Source organism: Candidozyma duobushaemuli, assembly GCF_002926085.2.
Source record: "Candidozyma duobushaemuli strain B09383 chromosome Unknown A_B09383, whole genome shotgun sequence".
Lineage (NCBI taxonomy): Eukaryota > Fungi > Ascomycota > Pichiomycetes > Serinales > Metschnikowiaceae > Candidozyma > Candidozyma duobushaemuli.
In genome coordinates this window covers 1759098-1784368 of record NW_020289901.1, presented here as the reverse complement: position 1 = coordinate 1784368, position 25271 = coordinate 1759098, and the positions used below count along the sequence as shown (strand labels likewise).

Here is a 25271-nt window from a genome sequence, read left to right as displayed (position 1 = left end):
TTGTTGGTCTGATGTATCTGCTCTCCCGGCTAAGTCCATCTCTGTCCTGCTGCAGTACGGGCATCGCATCGCATCAAAAAAATGAGTATCTAACTCAACTCCATCTCTTACACCATGGCCAAAATAAAGAGAAAGGGAAAGACTGGAAATGCAAAGAACTTTGTCACTAGAGCGAAGGCTTTGAAAAAGCTTCAGATTACTCTTGCTGATTTCCGTCGTCTTTGTATCTTCAAGGGTATCTATCCCAGAGAACCAAGAAACAAGAGGAAAGCCAACAGAGGTTCAACTGCTCCAACCACTTTTTACTATGGTAAAGACATTCAGTACTTGATGCACGAACCTGTTTTGGCTAAGTTCAGAGAGCACAAGACATTTGCTAAAAAGTTGCTGAGAGCTTTGACTAGAAACGAAATTGCAGATGCTGAAAAATTGGAGGAGCACAGACCAAAATACACACTCAACCACTTGGTCAAGGAGAGGTACCCCTCTTTCGTCGATGCCTTGAGAGATCTTGACGATCCCTTGAATATGTTGTTCTTGTTCGCCAACATGCCTGCCACAAAGGGTGTGAGCCATAGGGTTGTCAAGGACGCTCAAACCTTGACTAACCAGTGGCTCGCATACTGCGCTAAGGAGAGACTCATAAAGAAGGTTTTCGTCTCCATCAAGGGTGTCTATTACCAGGCTGTAGTTAAGGGCCAGGAGGTCAGATGGTTAGTCCCATTCAAGTTCCCTTCCAACATTCCTTCCGATATTGACTTCAGAATCATGGTTACCTTCTTGGAATTCTACTCCACCTTGTTGCATTTCGTCTTGTTCAAGTTGTACAATGATGCTGGCTTGGTCTACCCTCCACCAATCAACATGGAGCAGTTGAAGGGTATTGGCGGTTTGTCCGCATACGTCTTGCAGTCGAAGGACCAAGGTGTTAACAAATTGCTTCTCTCTAAGGACGAGACCGAAGAGACTGACGAGTCTGCTCCAGGCACAACTTTGTCGACTGAGGAGCTCGAGAAGGCTAAAAGAGCTGATGAAGAGGATGCTCAAGAAGACGAAGAGGTCGAGGACGTCGAGACTGTCGAGCTAGATCAATTTGCATCAACAAACAAGGAAACGGGTGACGTTTTGGCTCAGCCGTCGAAGTTCTCCCATCCCACTTCTACCTTGTTCTCCAAATTTTTGTTTTTCATTGGTCGTGAGGTTCCAATGGACATTTTGGAGCTTTGCATCTTATCAGCTGGTGGTAACTTGATCTCAGAAATTGCTTTGGATGAGATGAAGGTCAACCAACCAGAGGCATACTCAAAGTTGGATTTGAGCAATGTTACACATCAAATTGTCGATAGACCAAAGGTTAATGCTAAGGTGGCAGGCCGCACCTATGTCCAACCTCAATGGGTTTTCGATTCCATCAACAAAGCTGAGCTTTTGCCAGTCAATGAATACGGACCTGGTGAAACCCTTCCACCCCATATGTCCCCATGGGGTGATTCTGGTGCTTACAACCCTGATGCCGCTATCACTGACGATATCGAGGGAGAGGAGTCTGATGAAGAGGTGGATGCAAACGATGAAGAAGACGTCGAGGAGGAAGATGAGGCTGCTCGTGAACAAAGAGAATTGGAGTTGGAGGCTTCAGGTGTTAAGTTCTCCGACAGATCCGAGGAGAAAGACAAGAAGAGAAAGAGAAGTGCTAAGTCTGCTGAAGAGGAGGAGAAGGAGTTGAAGAAGATCATGATGTCCAACAAACAGAAGAAGTTGTACAACAAGATGCAACACGGTATTGAGAAGAAGGACAACAGAACTGAACTGTTGACCAAAAAGAGAAAGCAGATCGAGAAGACGAAGAAGCAATTGGAGAAATTGAACAAGAAATAGAGCTTTCGCAATCAAGAAGCATGTATACTATATCGAATGAGGTTCATTATTGCGACCTGTAGAGCGCGCTGATTTAACCACACATATCCATCCCACAATGCTTTCGAGATACGCTAGTAGACATCTAGCTACATCAAGAACTGTTTCTCGTGGCAAGATCTACTCAAAGATCAACAGCCATGAAGATTTGGAAAAACTCATAAACACACCATCCTGGAATGTGAGCGAAGCAATCCCAAATCCCGACACCATTGAAGAAGACATCACTCCAGAATTGGTTCTGAAACTTCTAAAGCAGTCTGGCCTTCCTCACAATGTCTCACCAGACTTGTTTGAGAAGATCCAAGATGCATTGAGAACACAGGTCGGCTTCATTGATGAACTCTACGATCCAGGAATGAGCCATGGAGAGAGACGTGCCAACAATAATAGAATGTTTAGACTTTTAGCTTCTGATCATCAGGCGCCAGAGCCCCTTACTTTGAAGCATTTGTTAAAGCAAGTTGAGCAAGTGAAGAAACAAGTTGACCCCGAGAAGGGAGAAACAGGTTTCAATCATGAGGCATTTCGCAATACCATAAAGTTTGGTGGGAAGTGAACTGGTTGTACATTACTTGTTTCTATTAACACGGGCATCCATGAACATCCTGTCGGGAACATCTAGCTCAAAAAGATTGTGCAAGAGCTCTTTCATCTTCACCAAGCTCTTTGTTCCCTGATTAATTAGGTCAACACTGGTACCTTTGGGATAATTGATGAATGCTTTGATCTGGAAGGTATTAGACTCGTCTAAGAGCTTGAGTTTGATGCCCAGATCGGCCGATGATGCCTCTGGGTCGTCGTCTCTCACGAATATTTTAAATATCTCAATGACAATGTCTCCATGAAAGAATCTTATACCCTTTGCCCAATATTGATTGACAACATCATACCCAAGTTCCTCGAGGAATTGGAGAAATGAATCTTTTACGTCGATAGGTTGCTCTTCCTTCTTCGGTCCATCTTGAGGCTGCGCATCGTTATTGGTCGTAGTCTTGGAGTCTGTGCCTTTTGAGACATCCTCAGGATCAATCTCCATGAGATCAGATTCGTTATCCTTGGCTTGTGGGGCATTCTCGCCTTGCGATCCCTCCTTTTTCTGTGCAATGTCTCTGCTCTCTTCTTTCTCAGCCACTCGCCTAGCTGTGTGGTGATGTACTAAAGTACTCTCATAAAAGTTTTGAGCCAGCACTGGGTTCTTCCCGGCATTCGGTATATCTGACACTTGTAATGTCCAGTGTTTCACTTCTTTGCCGGAGAAGAGTCTCTCCACGCGTATATCTGACTTTCCGGGTATAATGGGCTTTGACAAGTTCAATTCCTGAGCGGCCGAATCATTCCATGTTGTCGTACATCTCATATAATATTGCTCGATTTGATTGACCTTCCCTGGCTCAAACTTGGGCTTGAATATGTTATGAGGTTTAGTTAGGAGGGTATACGTCGCAGTTTCTTGCGGATCAAGTACTCCTGTAAGAGCTTGAAGTGTGGATACTGTCTGAATGTAATTCTGTTGTGAAATGCTAGCACATAGTAGTAATTGATGAACCATGGCTGGAGTGAAGTAGTTTGAATTCAAATGTTCAGTATCGCGCTCAATACCCCAGACAAGACGAATATCACTAGATCTAGCAAAGAGCTCGCAATGAAATCGGGCTAACTTAGTGTCATCGATAGTTCATCAATTCTGAAATTACAATGAAGTTGGTGCCTGGGTTTGAAGTAGTTTTTATTTACAAGATTTTGATATTTGGCAAAAACTCTGCATCTTCCTGTAAAGTTGTGAACTGGAAGGAGAACACGGCTGTCTGGTAAAAACAAATCCATCCTTAATTACTTTACCATGTACTTGATAACACAAATCAAAAATATGCAACCCTTCTACGTAGAGACTATAAAAAGGGGTTTACCTGTAATCCCGAGCGTGCAAAAGTTCTTGTCTAAGTGCTACATCTGTTTATAATCCCTGGAACCTTTTCCTGTCTTTCTTTAATATTACTTATTATACAAAACGTAAGTGGAAACATAGGTGACACTAGAACATCACTAAATGTCCTTCTTGGGTTCAATCTTCTCTGTAGACTCGTCAGAGGTGTCTTCGGAGAAGGCGACAACAATGTATGCGATGAGTACACCATTTGCAGCAACAGCTGCAGAGCCACCACTCACTATTGGATTACCACTGAACAAATACTGAACCGTGAAAAACGTTACAAGTGGCAAGAAGACCATGGCGGCGGTGAACATTAGGAGCTTCTTCACGACTGAGCTGCTTGTTAGTTTTGTTTTCGTGACACAAAGTGGAAGTAGCAGTCGCTTCTACCATCACAAAAATTTAATTGACATACGCTGGGACATCGACAGCCATATTTAAGGTTCGTTTAGGAAGTGTAGCTGACTGAAGACCGAGTAGTTTATCGGGAAGCGCCTATGCACTCCAGTATAGAGAACAGCGGTCTTACCCTCAAGCAAAAGGTCATTGAAACATGAAATCTCGTTCACGAGTGAATTAGAAGATCAATAATGTTCAACATTTTAAGAAAATAAATAAATTGTAGCCTAGGGTATTGAATATGGCTTCAACAAATTAGGGTCACGTGACTTCCATGGCAGTTGGCAATTTCCCTGATCAACATGTTTCTGCTCAGTATCGGTACCGAACAACTATGAAGCTTATCACCAGTGTTGCGCTCTGCGCAAGCGCTGCAATGGCATTTGTCAACACAGCCCCTATGTATGCCAATGAGGCATTCTTCAAGGACCACTACCTCACGGATGTTCATGATGTGTCCTCGCAAGTGGACAGCCTCACTAAAGAGTTGTGTTCTGACCTGCAACACCTTCCATTGATAATTGCTCGTGTCAAGCATCTCTCTAAGAAGTCTCTGGATTTAGCAAAAGTATCTACGAATGTTAGATATGAATCATCCAAGCAATTGGACTTAGCATTGCATTCTTCGTGCCAGGTACATTACAGCACCAGCCTCCCAAAGGAGATTTCCGCTGGCAACATCTATGTTGCCGACTTGGATGATGAAACAGAATACACCCCCAATGAGCTTCTCGAGAAAGGGGTCAAGATGATCGTTCAAGGCAAACCCTCTGGCGCAAAGTCTCGCTCATTTATGGCAGGCATCAAGGGATACATGGGCGACTTTCAACAAGGCTGGGCCAAAAGAGAGGAGGAAGATGCCGAAGAAGATGTTGCAGCATACGCGGAGGTTGAGTCTGCTTTCAGAGCCGCTGAGTCCATGATTGCTCACGAGGAGGGCGACTCATTTGTGACCGCTTTGGCTGACGACAAAGAAATCTCCTCTGGAATAAAGGAGTCGAAAGTCAACGCTAACACAACTTCAAACCTTTTCACCAAATATCAATTTTTCACCCCAGGGATCTGGCTGTGCTTGATTGTTTCCTTGTTCTTGGTATACGTGTTGAACACAGCGCTTGGATGGATCACCTCTATCCAAGTGACATACAAGTCATTCGAAAAGCAGGTTGACTATGAGAAGAAGACCGAGTAAATTAGTATCTAGATAATTATATCACCAAACGTAAGGTACGATTTTGTAAGGAACCTGTTTCTCGTATTCCTCCCAGGCTTTACCGTACTTGGCTCTGCACTTGGCCTCGTCTCTAGTTTGTCTATGCACCAATAACGTGGCAAAGTAAACCACGTAAAAATATGTGAAGGGAGTCTGGGTACCGGTAGGTAAACACCATGACCACCCAATAAGCCAATCGCCGAAGTAGTTGATATGCTGCGAGAGTTTCCACCAGCCATCGACGAGCAACTTAGATCCCGTTGGAGTGGAGATACTCTTCATGTGATCGAGCTTTCCTTGCTTGAAATCAGACTTCTGTTGGTTAGCAGAGTGGAAAATGTAGTATCCGAAGAAGCTGAGTGCCAAGATGGAGCCGATTTGTACTGGGGTCAAATCAACGGCATTACCTTCCAACGAGAGGTAGCGACATTGCAAGGAATACGACCAGGGAAGCCATGCCAAATCACCGAAAGCAAGCATGAAACCGAAGCCATCTGTGGCAATGTCCATCATGGTCAAGCAGCCCTCTTCGTTGAGCACACCATCGAAGATATAGAACGCTTCCAAGAAGTTGATAAGAACCAATGAATTTGAAATCTTGCCAAACTTGTGATACTGGTTGTGAATGCAAGACAAGTTAATCAAGAAAAGCAAAAGCATGCCTGGTCTCAATTCACAGAACAACTTGATATCCCAAGCGCCTATTCTGGGGTTCAACTCGCGACCTATGAACCAATCGTAAATGGGGTTACCAGAGTTTCCATTAATTGAAAGAATTCTTTCTTTGGTACCGAGACCATTTTTTTCACGCAATGGGATGAATGAAATAAAGTACACGAAGAAGGACACGATGAACGAATAGATGATGGTGACGAAGATCAATTTGGCTTGGTTGTCGTAAAGGAATTGTAATTCGGGAAGGAAGTAGTCCGGAGATGCAAACAATCTTGCAAGAAGCAAGACAATCAATGTTCCACTCATGAAGACACCATTGATTCTATATGGCAAGTGCGTGCCATCACGAAGCTCGATACCATCCATGTCCTTGCCTGGGGAGTAGACATCAAGCACGGCAAGTACGAAGAACCACGTCAAATAAGCCGTCCACACAGTCGAGTCAAAACATAATTCCTTCCACTCTGCCCAATTCTGGGGGATCTGCTCAATGACTTTGTCGAGATCGAGCAGGATGCCCTTGATGGAGTACTGTTCATTGCACACGGCGTAAAAGAACACCAAGATGATCGGTAAAAATGTGGCGATACCCAAAGCGCCTGGAACGCCGAAGAACTCTTTGTGTTGGGTGACGGGGTTCAATTTAGACATTGGCGTTGGCAAAAGTGAGCTTGTCTCAGGTGCTTTATAAAGGCTGTTTACGAGCTAAGCGATGCGACTAGTAAACGAGAGCGAGCGAGAAAACGACGTGTGCGACATGCGTGGTCATTGAAGCAATCATTGACGAAAAGAAATCAAAGTCACAAAAACTAAAGGCAAGTGGTGAAAAAAATTTAGTATGTATATCTGAAGTTCACCACCAAGGGGTACATGTGTATTGAGATTTGACAATGACCGAGACGCCAAATGCGACAACCTCGGAATGGCCAGCGTACGCGAAGGGATTTTTACTGTTTGGGAAATCTGAAGGAATGTGAACTAAACAAGAGTGGGATGTCCCCGAAAAGAGGAGCAAAACAAAGAGGAGAACGAGACAAAGAGCTTGCTATGTCGCGTACTCTCCCTTGTTTGACTTTCGCTTTTGTGGTACATCTTCCCTGCTCTTGTTCTCAGTGACTCTAAAGGGGCTGTTTTTGTGAGTTCATTATCTTGAATTTTTTTCGGGCCCTCGCCCAGGAGAAAATCATATCCCTTCCCAATACAGCCAAATTACGTGCATGGCGCGGCAATGACAGCAACGTTTCTTCGCGAGCATGGAGCCACAAAGATAAGACTTTGCCTGGATTTTTCGGAACGTTTCAAATTCTAAAGAGATTAGACTTCACAAAATTTAATCCTAATATAGCATGGCCAATCTCTCTCGCAATCCCGTCGATTGGTTCCGTACTCGCTTGACGTAGTAGAGGCGCATACGTTTAAATAGAAGTGCACACCTGACTTGGTTCTCGAACGTTTTTTACCGGGTGTTTGACGTTATGGCCAAAGCGCATGTGGACTCAAATAGGCGGCTCGACATAAAGGGCCATTCACTGTGAGAGGTCTCATTCTCTGCAATTTTTTCTATTACGGTCTAGCTCCACGTCCGCTCTTGTGCACTCCGGCGTCTGAATCGGCTTCTCCAGGGTTATTTTTTTTTTTTTTTTTCCCACAAGGCGGCCTGGCTTGTTTTCATTCACCACAGTCGAAGCTGCATTTTCATCCCCTGTCTCATTCACCTACTGGAGGTTATACCTGACTTATTTTTGCTTACCCTTAAACACCACAACCTGCTAAGTCTTTTACTTCTTCAGTTCATTTCCTACGGTTGCATACACCCTGAATATATTCCACTCCCCCTATACTTGATTATATTACATGTTAGCTTCCATGCCAGATTCTTCACCAATGAGGCCCCAAGAGCCCATCAAACGGAGACGTGGAAGACCCCCGAAGCATAACAAGCTGCCTGAAGCCTTTCCCACCCTCACGTTGCAGTTCCAGACCTCCCCTGACTCGGGTTCGCCAACTGCTGAGTCCAACTCGAATATGATGGTGAAAATGGGCGAACCAGACGCTTTCACCCCATTGATGAAAGTTTCACCGTCTAACCCTTCTTCAAGGAAACGCAGACGGAAGAGTACTTACCACTCGGACATCGACGACTCGCCCAGCAAACGGTCTGTGGCGAGCCAGAGCACCGACTTGGGTTCTGAAGAGCCGCTTTTAACTCCAATGTCCTTGTCATCAGTCAACGGTGGGCCGAGCCTGTACGTGAATGCTAAGACTTTGGAAAACTTGTCCTTCATCACAAAGGGTGATTCCAAAAAGCATCCTAGTTCAAATTGCTCGCTAGCTACACCTCCGAAACACCAGCCATATGATAAAAACGGTACCTCGCTGGCGAAACTTACCGCAAAAATCATCAGGACATCACAGGAGAAGAAGACCAATGCGGACGAGCCCAAGGAAAGACTGTCTGGTACTATGAGCTACGTAGATGACGACTCATTTCTGTTCCAGCTTGTCGTTGACGAGAAGGGAAAAGCCGCTTTGTCGAATAAAGGCATGTCTGGGTCGAAGACAATTTCAGACCATCTCGCAGAGCTTCCTCATGAAATGACTCGGCCTTCCGCTTTGCTACACCTGAACACCGCCATCGGTATTGAAGCATGGCACCAATCATACAAGGAAGAGGTGCCAATTGACTTTAACAAGAGAAAGCTTTCAGAACCTGTGAAGCCCATATTGCCTTCGTATGCCACTCTCGTTTCTGGGTCGGAGACAGATCCACTGCCTGACAAACTCATTGTCCCACAGACACCTCAAAGCAGTGGGATTGCCTACAGTGAGACCCCAATATTCATGCAAACGGATAGCAGTGCTCCTAGCGGGGACTTAGCATTCAACCTAACACCACAGTTCAATGCCATGATGTATCTGATGATGAATATCAATTCACCACAGCAGAAAAGAAATTTGTCACTGCAACAATCTTTCTTGAATCCCCAATTGGATATGCACCAGTATTCCAGACTCAATGGAGGCCTGGCGCATGCTATTGATACCCGGGAATTACTTGGAATTCAAGACTCGTCACCAAAGAGCTCGTCATCTGACGAAGGAGATGCTCGTGCAGCCCTCCGTAAAGCATTCAATAGAGGAAAGTAATACACTATCGTTAAGTTCGTTCTTTGTAAAGCGGTAAATGCTCTGTAGCTCACCTCCAAAAGATTACATGCGCTATTTGAGAGCATAGCGTTACTGTGAAGACCGAAGAAAAAATACCATCGTGATTACGTGGTAATATATCATCTCTTATTACTGTTTCCATAACCCTAGTTCATCTCTTGTAGCAGAACTCGCTTCAATGCCTCGATATGCATGGCAATGCGCAGAAGAGGTACTGCCTTGCAGCTCAGCTGCATCGATAGCTTAGACTACGGATTACTGATGAGAGCCAACAACAAATGAATGTAGCTAGTGCGTCTAAATAAATCATACTATGAGATTCGAGAGGAAGCTTTATTGTTCACAATAGGCTGCTGAGCCACACAATCCATGGCCACTATCGTACTCAAGGTTAGACTTTGTCATTCGCACGACTTCACGTGACTATTTTTTTCAAAAACAAGTTTGGGGTTACCCGGCCGGAAAATTCTGCGAGTACCCTCACTGTATAAAATTTTTTTTTCACACAGCTTCCCTCCTCTTTACTCCAACACAACACAACTACAATGTCTCACAGAAAGTACGAAGAGCCAAGACACGGTTCCTTGGGTTTCCTCCCAAGAAAGAGAGCTGCCAACTCTAGAGGTAAGGTTAAGTCTTTCCCTAAGGATGTCAAGTCCAAGCCAGTCGCTTTGACCGCCTTCTTGGGTTACAAGGCTGGTATGACCACCATCGTCAGAGACTTGGACAGACCAGGTTCTAAGATGCACAAGCGTGAGGTCGTCGAGGCTGCCACCGTTGTTGACACCCCACCAATGGTTGTTGTTGGTGTCGTCGGTTACGTCGAGACCCCAAGAGGCTTGAGATCTTTGACCACCGTCTGGGCTGAGCACCTTTCTGAGGAGGTCAAGAGAAGATTCTACAAGAACTGGTACAAGTCCAAGAAGAAGGCCTTCACCAAGTACTCCGCCAAGTACGCTAAGAACGGTGAGGAGATCCAGAAGGAGTTGGCTAGAATCACCAAGTACGCTACTGTCGTCAGAGTTCTTGTTCACACCCAGATCAAGAAGACCCCATTGGCTCAGAAGAAGGCTCACCTCGCTGAGATCCAGATCAACGGTGGTTCCACCGAGGACAAGGTCAACTGGGCCAAGGAGCACTTCGAGAAGGAGGTCTCCGTTGACTCCGTTTTCGAACAGAACGAGATGATCGATGTCGTCGCTGTCACCAAGGGTCACGGTTACGAGGGTGTTACCCACAGATGGGGTACCAAGAAGTTGCCAAGAAAGACCCACAGAGGTTTGAGAAAGGTTGCTTGTATCGGTGCCTGGCACCCAGCTAACGTTCAGTGGACTGTCCCAAGAGCTGGTCAGAACGGTTACCACCACAGAACCTCTATCAACCACAAGGTCTACAGAGTTGGTAACGGTTCCGAGGAGAACTCTGGTTCCACCGAGTTTGACAGAACCGCCAAGACCATCAACCCATTGGGTGGTTTCGTTAGATACGGTAACGTCAACAACGATTTCGTCATGGTTAAGGGTTCTATTCCAGGTGTTAAGAAGAGAGTTGTCACCTTGAGAAAGTCCTTGTACGTTGACACCTCCAGAAGAGCTCTTGAGAAGGTCAACCTTAAGTGGATCGACACTGCCTCTAAGTTCGGTAAGGGTAGATTCCAGACCCCAGCCGAGAAGAGAGCTTTCTTGGGTACCTTGAAGAAGGACTTGGAGAACTAAGCGCGCTTAGGATCCATTTTCTAGGATTTGTATATTTTAATCATAGGTATACTCAACTTGTGTGTGTAGTACTGTAACCGCGAAGATCTATGTTCGCGATTAGGTAAACACATCTGCGATCTATCAACTGGCCCCCATGTCCCTGGTGATCCTGAATTCGGGATCCCTTTACAGCACATATATTTCGACGGTAGATCATCTACCCTGTGATATCGTTCGATCGTTATGGCTAGTCCAGTCTTGTAATGTGGCTGTTCAAAAAGAGGAGGAGAAGTTGAATCAACTATTCGCAAAGCATGGGAACGAAACGCAGAGAGTCAGTGCTGGGCAATATTACCAGCTGAGAAAAAGAATAATCAGTTTATCTGAAGAGGCCGCCGAGGAAATGAACGCCTTGCATCTCCAACTACGGTCTCACGAAGGTATGCTCAAAGATGAGATTTTGCAACTCGAGAAGGTCGCCGAGGCACCTGCTACTAAAGATGACTCTAGTGCCGAGTCACTACGAAAGCAGCTTGAAGAACATTACAAAAATCACCCCCTTCCTTCTCAAACGGAGGCTTTGCGAAAAGAGAAGAAGAGGCTGGAATCTTCAGGAATCAAGCTCATTCTCAAGCTTTCAAAACACGATGAGCGACGAGTTATACGAAAGAGGGGGAGGCCCCGGAAAGATGAAAGTCCAAGTCTACGAGGTATCTCAGACGTAACTGCTGATGCCAAGGTCCCGTCAAGGCCGTCGAGGCTTAACATTAAACAACCTAAACCCAGACTCAAAAGGCTTATCCCGCAGCCTGAGCCAGAGCCAGAACCCGAGGCAGCATTTGAGCCCGCAGCAGAACCCGAGGAGACCTACTGTTTCTGTAAACAGCCGTCTTTCGGAGATATGATAGCCTGTGACAATGAGAAGTGTCCAAACGGTGAGTGGTTTCACTACAAATGTGTCGGTCTTCTCAACCGTGTCGAGGCGCTCAAGTATACAACACAGAAATGGTACTGTTCTGACGATTGCCGGCAAAAGGTGCAGGCCATTTCCGAAAGGAAGAGGAAGAACAAGAAGAAACGGAAGAATTGGTGATCTAAGCGGAACACGTCTCTTATTTTTCCATTATGCCGTCTATTTATTATCAAATCGCCAACAACTCCAACATGCCACTCATTTCTTTAGCATCCTTGCATTTCCTCACCTCTAGTCTTATGCGCTGTGACAACGTGTTGAAAGCCTCCTCAAGAGCAACACTTCTGCTGAGCAAGTGACCGTAACTTTCAAGAATAACAGCAAGGTAATCACAGATAATATTGAAGAATCTCACGTCTTCGAGGTTCTTGATACACCACTGCACTATGGGCATCAAGGAAATCTCATCCCTACCATATAATGCCGCCCTAATCTTACCTCTCTTCTTTAATTCATGCAAAACAGTGACAACCTGGTCTTTTGGATAATCCCCACTAACAGCGACATCTAGAGCTTCAGCCCACCTGAAAGCGCGGAGGTTTCTTTCGTAAGCAGTGATCTTTTTGGGACCAGTACCTGCGGTAGACACAACTTGAGCACCTTCATCTCCGGTATAGTCATTACCCTTGATGGCTCTGGCATATGAAAGACTATGCTCTTGTTTCTGTTGCACCATTTTGGGCTCGGTTTTCCTCGTTCTGATGGAAAGAAGACCTGACGTCAATCCTGTTGCAAAATGCTTGTAGTTAGGCGAAACGGCAGTGCACAAGACACCACCACTTCCGAACTTCCAGCCAAATTTGACATCCCAATTTGGCGAGCTGTAGTCGAAAATTTTAACATGACCGTCAAGCGAACCAACGAGCAAACCTCTGTTTCCAGCATCGTGCAAAGAAGTCGCCGTCTTGGTGAAGTTTGTGAACTCACGGATCTGTGAACCTCTCGCCAAGTCCCAAACCTTGACTTGCGGACCACCAGCACTGACAAGAGTGGTTGGTGAAAGAGCCAAAACATCCTCTACTGGGCTCCCCTGGTCGAATTTGGCGACTGGATCAGGTTGTCTGGTGTCAAAGAGTCTGACAACACCATCGTAACAACCAGTGGAAATCAAGTTGGGATTTCCTGGAACAAAAGCACAGCTTCTGATATAATCGTCGTGGTGAGTGTCATCGAACTCAACTAAAGGCCCACTTGTGCTTTGAGATATATCGTACACTCTCATTACTCGGTCATCCGAACCAGTGACAAGCTGGTTACCGATTGTAGGATGGAATCTAGCCACATGAGAAGGATGTGATGATGGTGATAGACTGACAAGGAGATTACGAGGCTGGTAAGCGTCGAAAATGGTCACTAGTCCCAGGGCATCGGCCGCGACCAAAAGCTTACCATCATATCTGTACTCACCCGAGTAAACGGTGTCTTTGAATCTCGAAAAGGTTTTCGTGACTTGTCTTGTTTTAGAAGAAAACACTTGGATTCTCGTGGAAGATGTAACGGCGAAGTCGTGTGGAGAAACTGGGTTGAAGTGAATGTGGGTGATGGGATGGTTTTCCTTGATGAGCTGTGGATTCAAAAACCCACGCCAGTATTTTTGCTCTGGGGTCGTTTTAGCCGGCAACACGGGCGCACGCGCCTGCTGCACTCTTTGCCTGGACGACGACATGGCGATGAATTGTTGTAATGCTGCCTCTATCAAAAGGTCTTTTCGATGGCAGGCAATTTTCCAGGCATCGTTCGCACGTGTATAGACGCACGTGACGCTGACCTAAGATGGGCATCGCGTGGATAGCCCTGCTCTGGTCAAGATCTGATAACGAGGGAAGAAGTCAAATGATGTGTAAAGCGTGGACATGGAGTCATGTAGCCTTCAAATGAGGGATTGACAGGATCAGCCAAGGAGTGAATGAACACCAAAAGTAATCGCGTTATCGTATTTTATTTTGAATAAACTTCATCACCTCATTTAATTTTTGACTTGACAGAAAGAAAGTGTCTTGCAGAGGCGCCGCATGGATTGTGGCCATTCAACTGCTTACTAGTTTATGACTGTAAGAAAAATTATTGCGCGAATGGACATGAGGCTTCGGCATCGTGGTCCGAGATGCATCTTTCGCAGTCTTTGTGGTAGGTGGTTATGAAGGATGTGACTAGGTACCCCTATTGATTGAGCCTCATGAGCGGCTAATTTCTTGAGAAAGTGGACGGACATGAAAGCTGCCATTGAACAGCTAATCTTGGTAGAGCCTGATTCTACATTTCCCACCTCGATGGATTTCTAAAGCATTGATATAATCTCGGTGCTTAGGCCGTTTTGGGAGCAACAGACAGGTTCGGTTGACGGGTTTTGGTGCAGGAGATCTGTCCTGCGGGTGCATATGAGCCTTGGCCAGCGGTTGCCCTCATTCGGTTCGTTATACTGAATTTTCGCCGGTATAAATACATCTCTGCTCGCCGGAGTATTCCAACATAGTACTTCAACCATGGGAAGCTTGCAATTCATCGCGGACGAGGTCGGACTCAAGACGTTGGTCAACGGTGGCCTAGACGTCTACCTCATCATCTTCATGAGAATGGTGAGGTTATTGAGTTTCGGTGCTACCTCCTTGATTTTGGTCATCTTTCTTAAAGAACTCGGTATTGATGAAGCCACCATCGGCTACTTCATGACTTTAGCGTTCTTTGGTGACTTGATTAAGTCCTTCTTGTTTTCATTGATTGCGGATGGGTTGGGCAGAAAGTTCACCTTGATCTTGAGTTCCGCTCTTATGGCCCTCACCTGCTTCGGTATCGCCTACTTTGACAACTTCTATGTTTTGGCTGTTGTCGCTGCCTTGGGTATCTTGACTCCTGGAGGCGGTGAGGTTGGCCCTTTCAGATCCATTGAACAGAGTGCCATCGCCTCTTTGGTGCCTCACGATGAGAGATCTGACATTTACGCTTGGTACACTTTCTTGGGAACCTTCTCATCTGCCTTAGGCTCTTTTGTGTGTGGCTCCTTCGTCGACTTGTTGCAAGACCAATGGCACTTGACTGCTTTGCAGGCTTACAAGGGCGCTTTCACTGCCTTTGGTGTCTTGTCTGTCATTTGCCTCTTGTCGTGTCTCTTCTTGACACCAAGAATGGAGGTGACCCACAAGCCAAAGCCATCAGTTGAACAGGCTGCTGGCGAGGCTGCTGCCTCCTCTGCTGAAACACAGGATGGCCCTGTGGAGTCCAATGAGACCCTGGAGTTGATTCCAAAGAAGAAACCAAAATGGAGACTCTTCCCCGAGTTGAGCAAAGACATTGTATCCATCGTTCTCAAATTGTCCTTCCTTTTTGGACTTGACGCTTTCGCTTCCTCCTTGGTGCAAGGTTCGTGGCTCACTTACTATATCAAACATAAGTTCGATGTTAGCTCCACTACGCTCGGTACTATCTTTTTCATTACATTTTTCATCGCTGGCTTTGCATCTCTCTTGAGTACCTCTTTCACCAAGAGATTGGGTCCAGTCGTCACCATGGTGGTCACTCACTTGCCAGCCTCGGCTATGTTGATTTTGCTTCCTATTCCAAAATCCTTGTCAATCACTTTGGCCATCATGTTAATTCGTGCCTCCACTCAGTCCATGGATGTTGCTCCAAAGCACGTTTTCCTTGCCACCTTGGTGCCTGCTGACTACAGAACTGCCGTGTTCGGCTGGACTAACATTGTTAAGACAATGGCACAGATGTTCGGTCCTTCAATCGCGGGTTACTTGACCGGCGAGGGTGTTCAATGGATCACATTCATCATGGCTGGTTCCTTGAAGGTGCTCTACGATGTCGGTATTTTGGCCACTTTCTTGTCCTTTAACAGACATAAGGCTCATTAAGCGATGCTGGCTGCAAGTGGTGCGCATAAATGGAAGTATGCAAATCAGTTCCAGCTGCTTGTCACATGGCCTCGGCCAAACTAGATAATATATAATAGAAGTATTTTTACATTTTACGAGACCAGCACTTTTCACTACCGCTTAACACACAACACCATGCTACGGCGCTATATAGGCTATGTTGTATTGCCGATATTTGCGTTTGTCGTGAACCATACCCCGGCTTTGTATGGGTACTCATCGACTTCGTCCTCGATGTGTGGTTATTCTGGGTCCGCAAGATCTATCACTGGCACACCAGAAAAGATAGCTTGAATGAAGCCTTGAAACAGCTCAAGTCCGTGGAGAACTATAATGAGTGGAAAGCCATCGTGACCGAGATAGACAGACTCACGAACATGGACATCTGGCGCCAGAACTTTATATCCAAGCACTACGACTATATGCTCGTGAATGAAAGGATGTCGTTGCTTCGTGAAGCTAGGCTTAACGAGGATGCATCCCTTTTGATGTCGTTACTTCGTTCCGGGCTTCTCCGCAATTTTGGTGGTATTGCCCAGAAGAGGCTCTACACGAAAGCCTACTTGGGCACCAAGTTCAAGATCCAAGAGTATATTATTGAAGTACTCGACTGCCTTAACTACCTCAATGACTCCATCCATGCTGAGCGTGCTAGTAACGACTACATCATGAACAGCAAGCAGCTCAAGCTCGATTTCTTCCATGACGCAAGGCAGTCCTTTGGATGCACCGGTTTGATTTTACAAGGTGGCTCCCTCTTCGGCTTGTGTCACCTTGGCGTTGTTCGTGCATTGTACTTCAAAGGTTTGCTTCCTCGAGTTATCGGCGGGAGTGCTGTTGGAGCCGCGGTAGCAGCCTTAGTGTGCTCTCTCACTGATGTGGAACTTATACCGATTTTGGTGTCCATCACCGATGTTATGGGCAATGTTGATACCTTGAACCATGATGTTGATGAGAGATACGGCAACGTTATTGAGAATGTTGTCCGTAAGGGGTACTCCCAGGATATCCTTGTCTTCCTCAAGTTTGTCAGAGACACCATAGGTGACTTGACGTTCGAGGAGGCTTACTTAAAGACGGAAAAGATCCTCAATATTGTGGTGCACCCAACTCATCCATCCATTCCTTCGTTACTCAATTACATCACTGCCCCTAACGTTATCATATGGACAGCTATCTACGCATCCATCGGCACAGGCGTTCTTTCGGATAGCGTGCAGCTCTACGTCAAAGATCTTAAAAATGAGATTGTTCCTATGGCTCCAGAGTTAGATATCTCGTTCTTGAAACCACAGGATGTCAGCTACCAACAGCACTATTTTGGTCACAAGAAGAAAGATCTGGAAACGAGTTTGTTCTCTGCACCAGCAGAAAGTTCACCCTATACCAGACTCACGGAGCTTTTTAACGTGAACCATTTCATCACCAGTTTGGTAAGGCCTTACCTTGCACCCCTCATAAGCAACGACCTCAAGCATCATAATGCCTACGGAAAACTTCGCTTCAGCGACGACGCTCTTAATATATTCTGGAATGACGATACGAAAAAGCTTGAGAAACCCAAATCGTCGGCTTCACACATTGATGTTCTTACAAAGGATTCATCCTACAATTTCCGAAAGCACCTCAAGAATGTTATTGGGCTCGAAATCCAGCATAGACTTGACGTCATGAACAAGTTGGGACTCTTGCCGGAGATCGTTAAGCGACTTTGCATCGATGAGAAGCCTTCAACTGCTAAATTTTCAACTAATTCAAGAGAGATCACCATTGTTCCTGAGTTGAGATATTTGCTTCGTGACATTGGTCGTGTTTTTGATGTCCACAAAACAATGGAGAATATACCCTATTGGATTCTTGTGGGTGAGCGGTCGGTGTGGCCTCTCTACCCACTTCTTTGGACCAGGTGCTCAATCGAATTTGCATTGGATGACTTGTATAGTCTCCACCGGAAGCGGAGAAAGTAAGTAAAATGGTATTAACGGAAGAAAAGTTTGACATTGGAATCCTTGGTGATGTTGTAGACAAATTCATTTTCAGCCACAGCCGTTGGAGATGGAATGGCGCCCTTAGATATCGTCAAGCATCCAGTAATATCTTCTGCTCTACCAGTAGCAAGTGGCAGGAGATTGATGTTGATGGAGGATTTGTGAAAGAGCTTGACGAAGAAGTCGGTCACTTTTGGAACAACCTCTGCGGACATGTTGGCGTCAAAGTTAATGAGCGATGGCTCGGCGTTGATAATAACGAAGATTGAATTGCTGATGGCTTGTAAAGACAGCATGAAGTAAATCAAGCTATTGCTGTCATAGTTTGTTGCAGCGAGGAGGATCTCGGGATTCTCCAAGATGATAATCCTCAGCTCATGCTGTACCTCCTCTACCTTTACCCTCAAGTCATCAAGGTACTTGTCGATGGATGACTTACTATTGCTAGCATTCGGGACGTGTTTAGTGAAAAGGTCTGTGAGACCATCTATGAAGGTGAAGTTCTTCTCGTTGTCCAAGTTCATGCCATTCTTCCTGCTATTCTTCACCACAAAGCTCTTTGTGTTTGTAAATGAGATGTAAACCACATGGCTCCTATTGGGGATCTTCTTGTTGATATCTCTATTAGTGGTGATGGCGGTGCCCAAAATGGCATTTTCCATGAGCGAACTCACGAGCCACGCTGGACTTGTTCCCTGAACATGGCCTATAATGCCCAATTGAGAAGGTTTGAGTTTGAGGAAAGAATCAGGAAGTATGGAATGGTCGGCAAAGAGCGATAGGTCCTGCTCGGGAACGGAGGACATGGCAGTCTTGAATCGGTGCAGATAGATGGTGATGAGGAAGTGATGCGCACTAATTCGCAGCCATTAGACCTGAGGTAAGAGAGACGGAGCCGAAACACCAAACATTTGCGTTTGGTTTGAAATCAGAAATCAAAGAAAGCTTTACTTCGAAAAGGCCATAGAGATCACAGTTGGATAGACCTCTTGGCCAGGAAGCGCTTGGCTCCAGAAGTGACAGTTTTCTGCTGGTGTGATTTAGCTGCCAGTTAAACCGCCTAGGAAGAGATCACATAATTTGTAAGATTTAGCAACTCTAATTAAAAATGGAAACCTTTCATGGGATCGTGTGGGGCGTTTCTCTCCGAGAAGGATGCCCTGATTCCGCAGTACATCTAACATTCAGGAACCCTTATCGGGATGAGATCTCACTAGACAAATTTCTGTTTCTTTTTGCATCCGAGAAAGCTTTAAGATCCAGTATGGTAAGCTACAAGCTTCAAGAGCGCATCGCCTCCCAAATCTAAAAATATATGCGTTTTTGTGCCATTGTCGTTGGCATATCAGCTAATGCGTGGAACGGAAGTGCCGTGCGAGTCTCACCTGCTCCATGCTAATGCCTTATCAGACACCCCACTATGGATAGCGTTGAAACATAAAAATTGAATCCCCTTAGTTTCACTTGCTACAATATGTCCCGCTTCCAGTTTCCGCTGAAGCAGATCTTTCACTTCCTTCAAATGGAAATTTTGTTCGGCCCGTCTACTTGCATGCTATCATCAGAGATGCAGCGGCGCACGGCTCTAGCTGCATTCGAGATAAAATTTTCCATGGTAAATTAAGCTAAGATAAGGCCTATCTTCGTTAGAGGCCCGTCATTTTTCGAATTTGGCGAGTTGAAAATCACCCATTGTGAATATGTCAAAACCGGCCGAGAAACCACTTGCAGATGACACCAAGGAAATCACAAGCCTCGAGAGCCAACCAGTGGAGGAGGTGTACGAGCACGATGAGAGGGAGAGAAGACTTGAAGAAGGTACCAACTTCTTGGATCGCATAGGTCTCAAGTTTAAAGCAGAGATCAGAGGTGTGGAAAGAGTCCCTGAAGACAAAAGAGTTGATAGAAACTGGACCTCTCCACTCACTATGTTCCTTTCTCCCAACATGTCGATTGCCGCTCTTAGTACGGGCATGTTGGGGCCAACGTTTTACAATCTTGACTTCAGAACGTGTGTCTTGGTGATTGTGTTCTGGTCCATTATTGGCTCGATGCCTGTGGGCTTCTATGCTACTTTTGGTGCCAAGTTTGGTCTCAGACAGCAGATCTTATCGAGATACTTCACAGGTAATATCATGGGAAGGATATTTGCCCTCTTTAATGTGATCTCTTGCTGCGGTTGGAACGCTGTGAACATCCTTCCCTCCGTTCAGATGCTTGCATCCATAGGACCACTTCCACCATGGGCAGGATGCTTAATCTTCGTGATCCTCACTTGTATTGTTGCATTACTCGGCTACAAGGCCATTCATCTCTACGAACGTTATTCGTGGATTCCAAACTTCATCATCTACTTAGTCATAATTGCCAGATTGACCATGTCGAAGAACTTCACCTGGGGCACCATGGAAAGCGGAACACAGCAAGCGGGCAATGTGCTTAGTTTCATCAGTGCAGTGTTTGGCTTTACTGCTGGATGGTCGCCTTCTTCAGCGGACTACTTTGTTTACATGCCCTCAGACACCCCATCGTGGAAAATCTTTGCGTGTATGGTGGTTGGCTTGAGTACGCCATGTATCTTTACCCTTACGCTTGGCGCTGCTTGTGCCATGGGGACATTGACGGACCCTACATGGAAAGCTGCCTTTGACGATGGGTCTGTGGGTGGGTTGGTCAACATGATCTTGAATGTGAACAATCTCCACGGCTTTGGCCGTTTTTGCATGGTGGTGCTTGGTCTTTCTTCAATTGCCAACAATTTGCCAGGTTCTTATTCGCTTGCTTTGGCTGTTCAGGCTATCTGGCTGCCGCTTGCGAGATTCCCCAGGTTGGGCTGGTGCTTGATTGGCAATTTTGTGTCACTTGGTCTTGCAATCCCAGCATATTACGTGTTTTCCGAGACCATGAGTAATTTCTTGAGTATCATTGGATACAATGTTGCTATCTACCTCGGCATTTCGCTTACCGAGCACTACATCTACAGAAAAGGCTTCAAGGGCTATGATGTGAGCAACTACAACGATCGCAGGAGCATTCCTGTCGGATACGCTGGTGTGACAGGTTTCCTATTTGGGGTGGCATCCACAGTTTTGCTGATGAACCAAACATGGTACCAGCTGGTGATTGCCCGGACTTTTGGACCTGCGGGTGGTGACATTCTGTTTGAGCTTAATATCGTGTTTGCCTTTGTCGGCTACAATTTGATACGTCCATTTGAGAAGAAATATTTCGGACGTTGATGCACGGCAGCTTAATGTTCTTAAGGCACCAGGAACAGAACGGAGAAAAAGATGGAAGCACACATGCACAAGGCGACACACAAAGTCATGAAGCAATTTTCACTGCCTCATTACACAGAGACGTCAAACCCCCAAGGCACCTCGCATTATCGACCAGTGCCTCATTGAGCCCACACGCCTTCTGATATCGGGCCTTATCAAAGCAACCTAATTCGATCGTCCTGCAAAAACAATAAAAAAAAAAAAAAAAAAAAAAAGCCAAAAACGCCCGCTGACGCCGCAGCCCTGACATCAAGGCGGTGCTGGGCGCGGGCAGTTAAGAGATCCTCTGTAGCGAACGAAAATGCACTGTAGCCGCCTGCATCAGTCTGAGGCAATTCCTTTTCAGCCATCTGAGCTTTGTCATTGACAGACGACAGCCCCTCCACGTGGTGCCAGCTACCAAACTCTAAGTTGAAAAACGAAACGATGAATGTTTTTTATAATTGCAAAAAAAGTTTTTCTTTTATTTTATTTTTTTTTTTTTTTTAGCCTTAAACAGGCTATTAATACATTTCGCTACTTATTGCTGCGCTGATCTGCTGCTTTACTTTGGGACCGCCATGTATGGTACGTGGGGCGATGTGACAGCCTCTTGCTCGGCCTCCCTGCCTCAAGCCAAAAACTTAAAAGTAACCCGTCTGCTGCTTGCGTTTTTTCTCCGTTTCTTTTTTTTTTTTCTGTATTTTATATCTTGCTGTTTTACTACCTCCTGGCTTCGTCCCTGTCCTCCCCAGATGTTGTCCTCCCGTCTTCGGCACCAGCACGAGTCTGTGCTTCTTGTTGTGGCTGCCTTCTCGCTAGTGCTTCTTCTATGGCAGCTAGCCGACTATGATGACCAAAGCATAACCGATGCGTTCAAAAAAGCATCGTTTTCCCTAGGCCCCGATAAGCTTATGAGCGGCTTCGGCTCGGGTGCCTACATTGAACAAGAGCTGCTGCCACTCCATCAGTCCGTTCTTCTACCGGCTAGATGGAATTTCGACGAGGCCACGGTCAAGAGACATTTGCAAAATACCGCCAGCAGGCATTGGCCGATGGTGCAGCCAGAAAAGAGCCTGGATCGCAGCCCGGACCGCTCGAGGTCCAGGTTTGTGCCCCATGAGCCGTTCAACTTATACCACTCGGCGGAAGATTGGCCCGAAGACCAGTGTGACAAGCAGCTCAACTCAACGGTGGATTCGTTGAAAGTGAATTCGAGAGAGACGCTACCGGGAAACTTCACACATATCCTTCAGGTGCTTCTAGAAGAGCACGACGATTACAAGGACCCATATTATCAGGAGATTGCTCCGCTTTTTATGAAGAGTACCCGTATAGCCCTTGAAAAAGATTTGGTCAGCGCATTCTGGTATCGTCTATCAGGCTCATCTGTCTGGCTTAAGGATCACAATGTCCATTTGCTTGTCCTGAGGTTTCTTTATTCGCATTATAAGGCCAGAAACAACCCCAAGGCGAGTTTTGTCTTGGTTCAAGTCTTTGATGAGAATTGGAAGGAAATTCAAGATGTCCGTTTGGTGTTTCCAACAAATAAATTAAGCGATCCTGATGCCCCAGGTTTCGAATCAGATGGCCAGCATTTCCATTCTTACCGTTTTCCTCGCCTCATGCCAGTGCCCTTCTACAATGACTACGGCACCTCGAAGGTGAAATACTTAGGACCGGAAGACCCAAGGGTAATTCTTATCAAAAACCCTGATGGCTACGAAGAGCCTCTCATAGTGTTCAACGCTGAACACCACAAAATGGCCAAAGATATAAATGGCAAGGAAGAAGACAAAAAATATCGCTCCATGTTTATGTCAAGACTTTTCCAGCTTCAAAAAGGCAAGGGCGGGTTGGAAACTAAGGTCAGGCCACTTACTAATGAGATGTTTTTCGTTAGGACGGAGGAGTTGGGAATTAAGGGTGTTGATAGGCCCCGGAAGTCCAAAAATTGGACTCCCGTGATAAGCGACATTGATAGACAACACAGCGGTGGGTACGACAAATCCATTCTTTTCATTACTCAAGTCAAAAACCTTGCCGCTGTGAAGTGTGACTTGGTTGATAACCCCGGTGAATGTGAGGTTTTGTATAAAAGAGACGGTGATATTGGTGAGATGCGTGGTGGCACTCCGCTTCTTAGCGTCAATTCCCTTTTAAGAGAGAAAAATGTCCCTCTCAATCAGATACTTCCTCGCGGACGTGAAGTCCTCGTGGGCTTTGCTCGAGCTCATCTTACACATTGCGGCTGTGGAACCTCCTTCTACCGACCCAATCTTTTAGTGGTGACCAAAGACGAGGTTGAGACTACGGTTGACGGAGAGAGGAAAACGAAGTATTTGTTCAAAGTATCACACATCTCGGGATTCCTCTCATTACATGTCCCAATTGACCCCTGGCATATCGACAAGCCATATGCTGTCTGTCAAGGTGTCAATGCCTTGATCCCTAATGGAGTGTCGGATTGGCTGATGGAAGGACTCGATATCGTGAATGGCCAATGGACAGTGAAAGACAAAATGTCCATTGCATTTTCAGTTTCTGACTTCAGCGTTGATCGTGTGGAAGTAAAGGGCATTCTCAACGCACTCTTGAATGTGCCCGACAAGTCTCTCTTTTTGCAGCCACCGGGAATAGCCACTATCGACATGAGTGCATTTTTACCCCAGCTCAATCTGGAAGGCGAACTCAAGGACGGCGTTCCTGGCTACTCCAATACAAATGTGGGGTGTGCTATTCGCAGTGGTACAGACTTCTGCAAGAAGTTCGGCCAGTCAGAACTGGTTATAGAGGACGAACACAGGCATGAAGACACTTCGATTTACAAGTCGGTTTATGACGACAAGGTAAAGGAGTATGACGAGGCATTCGAAAAGGCCGAAGAAGAGAAAGGTCCCTTTTACTAGGACTTGCTATGTCTGCTTGTATATAATATAGGCTCGGTGTTACCCACATCTAAAGTCCTGATTTTTACTAATTCCGCGTACCTCGGTATTATCCATTCCGAAAATCCTCGGTTTTGCAAGCTACGGATAAGATACCCCGCGAAATTACATATTTAACATTGAGTGAGCCCTTATCTCTGCAACTTCCAAGATGATTCCCGAAAGCTCATCAGCATACACATTTCGGACAAAAACAGTCCCTGCATCCTTCCCAAGAGTCTACAGGGCTATTAAAGATGGCGTTCGCAAGAACATTCTTAAAGTGTGTTACAGAAAGTACGAGGCTACCACCTCTAATGAAAGTAATTTACCCTCGTTCAATCTTGTCTTTCACCATGGCACTGGTATGAATAAGGGAATGTGGCATTCGCTCATCGACCAAATCTACAATGAAGCGAAGTCGTCAGGAGTATACATCAATACGTGTCTAGCCATTGATGCTGTGAATCATGGAGAATCAGCGGAAGCCAATAAAGAATATTTGGGCGAGGGTTTCGATTGGAGAGACGGATCCTATGATATACTCAAAGTCGTGGAGAATGAAACAGATGTATTTCTAGACTCTTCCTCGAAGAACATTATCATCGGTCACTCCATGGGTGGTATGATGTCGCTCTATGTCTCGTATTTGCAGCCACAGTTGTTTGACTCTTGCATTGTCATTAATCCCGTTTGTTATCCTGGCAGAGAAGTTACAATCATCAGGGACAAATTGGTGCCCAAGGGGTATTTGGAGACAAGATTCGACGTTCCAAAAGGCGAGTCTTGGGAGAATGTAGTGAACAAGTACATGAGGACCGGATCATTCTTCCAGAGATTTGATGGCATTGTTCTTGACAACATGATACATGATGAGGTGCCTAAAGATCACTATGGTAAAAAGGTGGATAAAATTGCATTGAGGACGAGTCAGGAATACACGTTGGCGACTTACATGGGGTCCCAAGAGGCGTTGCCACCTATGGGGGCCGTCTTGCAGTATATTCAAATTCCGGTAATAAGATTTCTTTCTGGTGAAGACACAGCACCAGTTGCAGATAGGGAAAGGTTGGCCAAAGACGTTAAAACCATGGAGACTATCCACTTTGCGGGACAAAGGCATATCATGAATGGTGAAAGCCCTGAATTGACTGTGAGGGCACTTCTCGACGTTTTCAAAAAACGTGCTGTTGCGCCACCAACGAAGTTCCCTTTTATTAGTATAAAACCCAAGCTTTGAAAG

The 25271-nt window shown here is 45.8% G+C and overlaps 13 protein-coding genes across 13 annotated transcripts; 9 read left to right on the top strand and 4 right to left on the bottom strand. All coding sequences in view use genetic code 12, as the record gives it.

Moving 5' to 3' along the window:
* Window positions 1-114: 114 nt before the first annotated feature.
* PES1 (mRNA-binding ribosome synthesis protein) lies at window positions 115-1878 on the top strand (the record flags this gene model as incomplete). Its single annotated transcript, XM_025479384.1, has 1 exon — window positions 115-1878. The coding sequence occupies one exon, from the start codon at window positions 115-117 to the stop codon at window positions 1876-1878; it is 1764 nt and encodes a 587-aa protein (XP_025338857.1).
* Window positions 1879-1975: 97 nt separating this feature from the next.
* On the top strand, window positions 1976-2385 carry CXQ87_000817 (glutamyl-tRNA(Gln) amidotransferase subunit F; the record flags this gene model as incomplete). The annotated part of the gene is made up of 2 exons (XM_025479383.1): window positions 1976-2294; window positions 2342-2385. 2 exons carry the CDS (start codon window positions 1976-1978, stop codon window positions 2383-2385), a joined length of 363 nt encoding a protein of 120 aa, XP_025338856.1.
* Window positions 2386-2488: 103 nt separating this feature from the next.
* MED18 (Med18p) lies at window positions 2489-3469 on the bottom strand (the record flags this gene model as incomplete). Its single annotated transcript, XM_025479382.1, has 1 exon — window positions 2489-3469. One exon carries the CDS (start codon window positions 3467-3469, stop codon window positions 2489-2491), a length of 981 nt encoding a protein of 326 aa, XP_025338855.1.
* A 1054-nt stretch (window positions 3470-4523) lies between these two features.
* ABG1 (Abg1p) lies at window positions 4524-5441 on the top strand (the record flags this gene model as incomplete). Its single annotated transcript, XM_025479381.1, has 1 exon — window positions 4524-5441. The coding sequence occupies one exon, from the start codon at window positions 4524-4526 to the stop codon at window positions 5439-5441; it is 918 nt and encodes a 305-aa protein (XP_025338854.1).
* A 21-nt stretch (window positions 5442-5462) lies between these two features.
* On the bottom strand, window positions 5463-6788 carry ERG24 (delta(14)-sterol reductase; the record flags this gene model as incomplete). Its single annotated transcript, XM_025479380.1, has 1 exon — window positions 5463-6788. One exon carries the CDS (start codon window positions 6786-6788, stop codon window positions 5463-5465), a length of 1326 nt encoding a protein of 441 aa, XP_025338853.1.
* Window positions 6789-8021: 1233 nt separating this feature from the next.
* Window positions 8022-9284, top strand: CXQ87_000813 (uncharacterized protein; the record flags this gene model as incomplete). Its single annotated transcript, XM_025479379.1, has 1 exon — window positions 8022-9284. One exon carries the CDS (start codon window positions 8022-8024, stop codon window positions 9282-9284), a length of 1263 nt encoding a protein of 420 aa, XP_025338852.1.
* Window positions 9285-9850: 566 nt separating this feature from the next.
* RPL3 (60S ribosomal protein uL3) lies at window positions 9851-11020 on the top strand (the record flags this gene model as incomplete). The annotated part of the gene is made up of 1 exon (XM_025479378.1): window positions 9851-11020. The coding sequence occupies one exon, from the start codon at window positions 9851-9853 to the stop codon at window positions 11018-11020; it is 1170 nt and encodes a 389-aa protein (XP_025338851.1).
* A 136-nt stretch (window positions 11021-11156) lies between these two features.
* On the top strand, window positions 11157-12095 carry CXQ87_000811 (uncharacterized protein; the record flags this gene model as incomplete). Its single annotated transcript, XM_025479377.1, has 1 exon — window positions 11157-12095. The coding sequence occupies one exon, from the start codon at window positions 11157-11159 to the stop codon at window positions 12093-12095; it is 939 nt and encodes a 312-aa protein (XP_025338850.1).
* Window positions 12096-12144: 49 nt separating this feature from the next.
* CXQ87_000810 (U3 small nucleolar RNA-associated protein 15) lies at window positions 12145-13641 on the bottom strand (the record flags this gene model as incomplete). Its single annotated transcript, XM_025479376.1, has 1 exon — window positions 12145-13641. The coding sequence occupies one exon, from the start codon at window positions 13639-13641 to the stop codon at window positions 12145-12147; it is 1497 nt and encodes a 498-aa protein (XP_025338849.1).
* An 817-nt stretch (window positions 13642-14458) lies between these two features.
* CXQ87_000809 (bifunctional triglyceride lipase/lysophosphatidylethanolamine acyltransferase) lies at window positions 14459-17786 on the top strand (the record flags this gene model as incomplete). Its single annotated transcript, XM_025479375.1, has 3 exons — window positions 14459-15804; window positions 16134-17727; window positions 17760-17786. The coding sequence occupies 3 exons, from the start codon at window positions 14459-14461 to the stop codon at window positions 17784-17786; spliced, it is 2967 nt and encodes a 988-aa protein (XP_025338848.1).
* A 45-nt stretch (window positions 17787-17831) lies between these two features.
* On the bottom strand, window positions 17832-18647 carry CXQ87_000808 (Elongator subunit; the record flags this gene model as incomplete). The annotated part of the gene is made up of 1 exon (XM_025479374.1): window positions 17832-18647. The coding sequence occupies one exon, from the start codon at window positions 18645-18647 to the stop codon at window positions 17832-17834; it is 816 nt and encodes a 271-aa protein (XP_025338847.1).
* An 894-nt stretch (window positions 18648-19541) lies between these two features.
* On the top strand, window positions 19542-21080 carry FCY2 (Fcy2p; the record flags this gene model as incomplete). Its single annotated transcript, XM_025479373.1, has 1 exon — window positions 19542-21080. The coding sequence occupies one exon, from the start codon at window positions 19542-19544 to the stop codon at window positions 21078-21080; it is 1539 nt and encodes a 512-aa protein (XP_025338846.1).
* A 776-nt stretch (window positions 21081-21856) lies between these two features.
* On the top strand, window positions 21857-25268 carry CXQ87_000806 (uncharacterized protein; the record flags this gene model as incomplete). The annotated part of the gene is made up of 2 exons (XM_025479372.1): window positions 21857-23996; window positions 24268-25268. The coding sequence occupies 2 exons, from the start codon at window positions 21857-21859 to the stop codon at window positions 25266-25268; spliced, it is 3141 nt and encodes a 1046-aa protein (XP_025338845.1).
* Window positions 25269-25271: the final 3 nt, after the last annotated feature.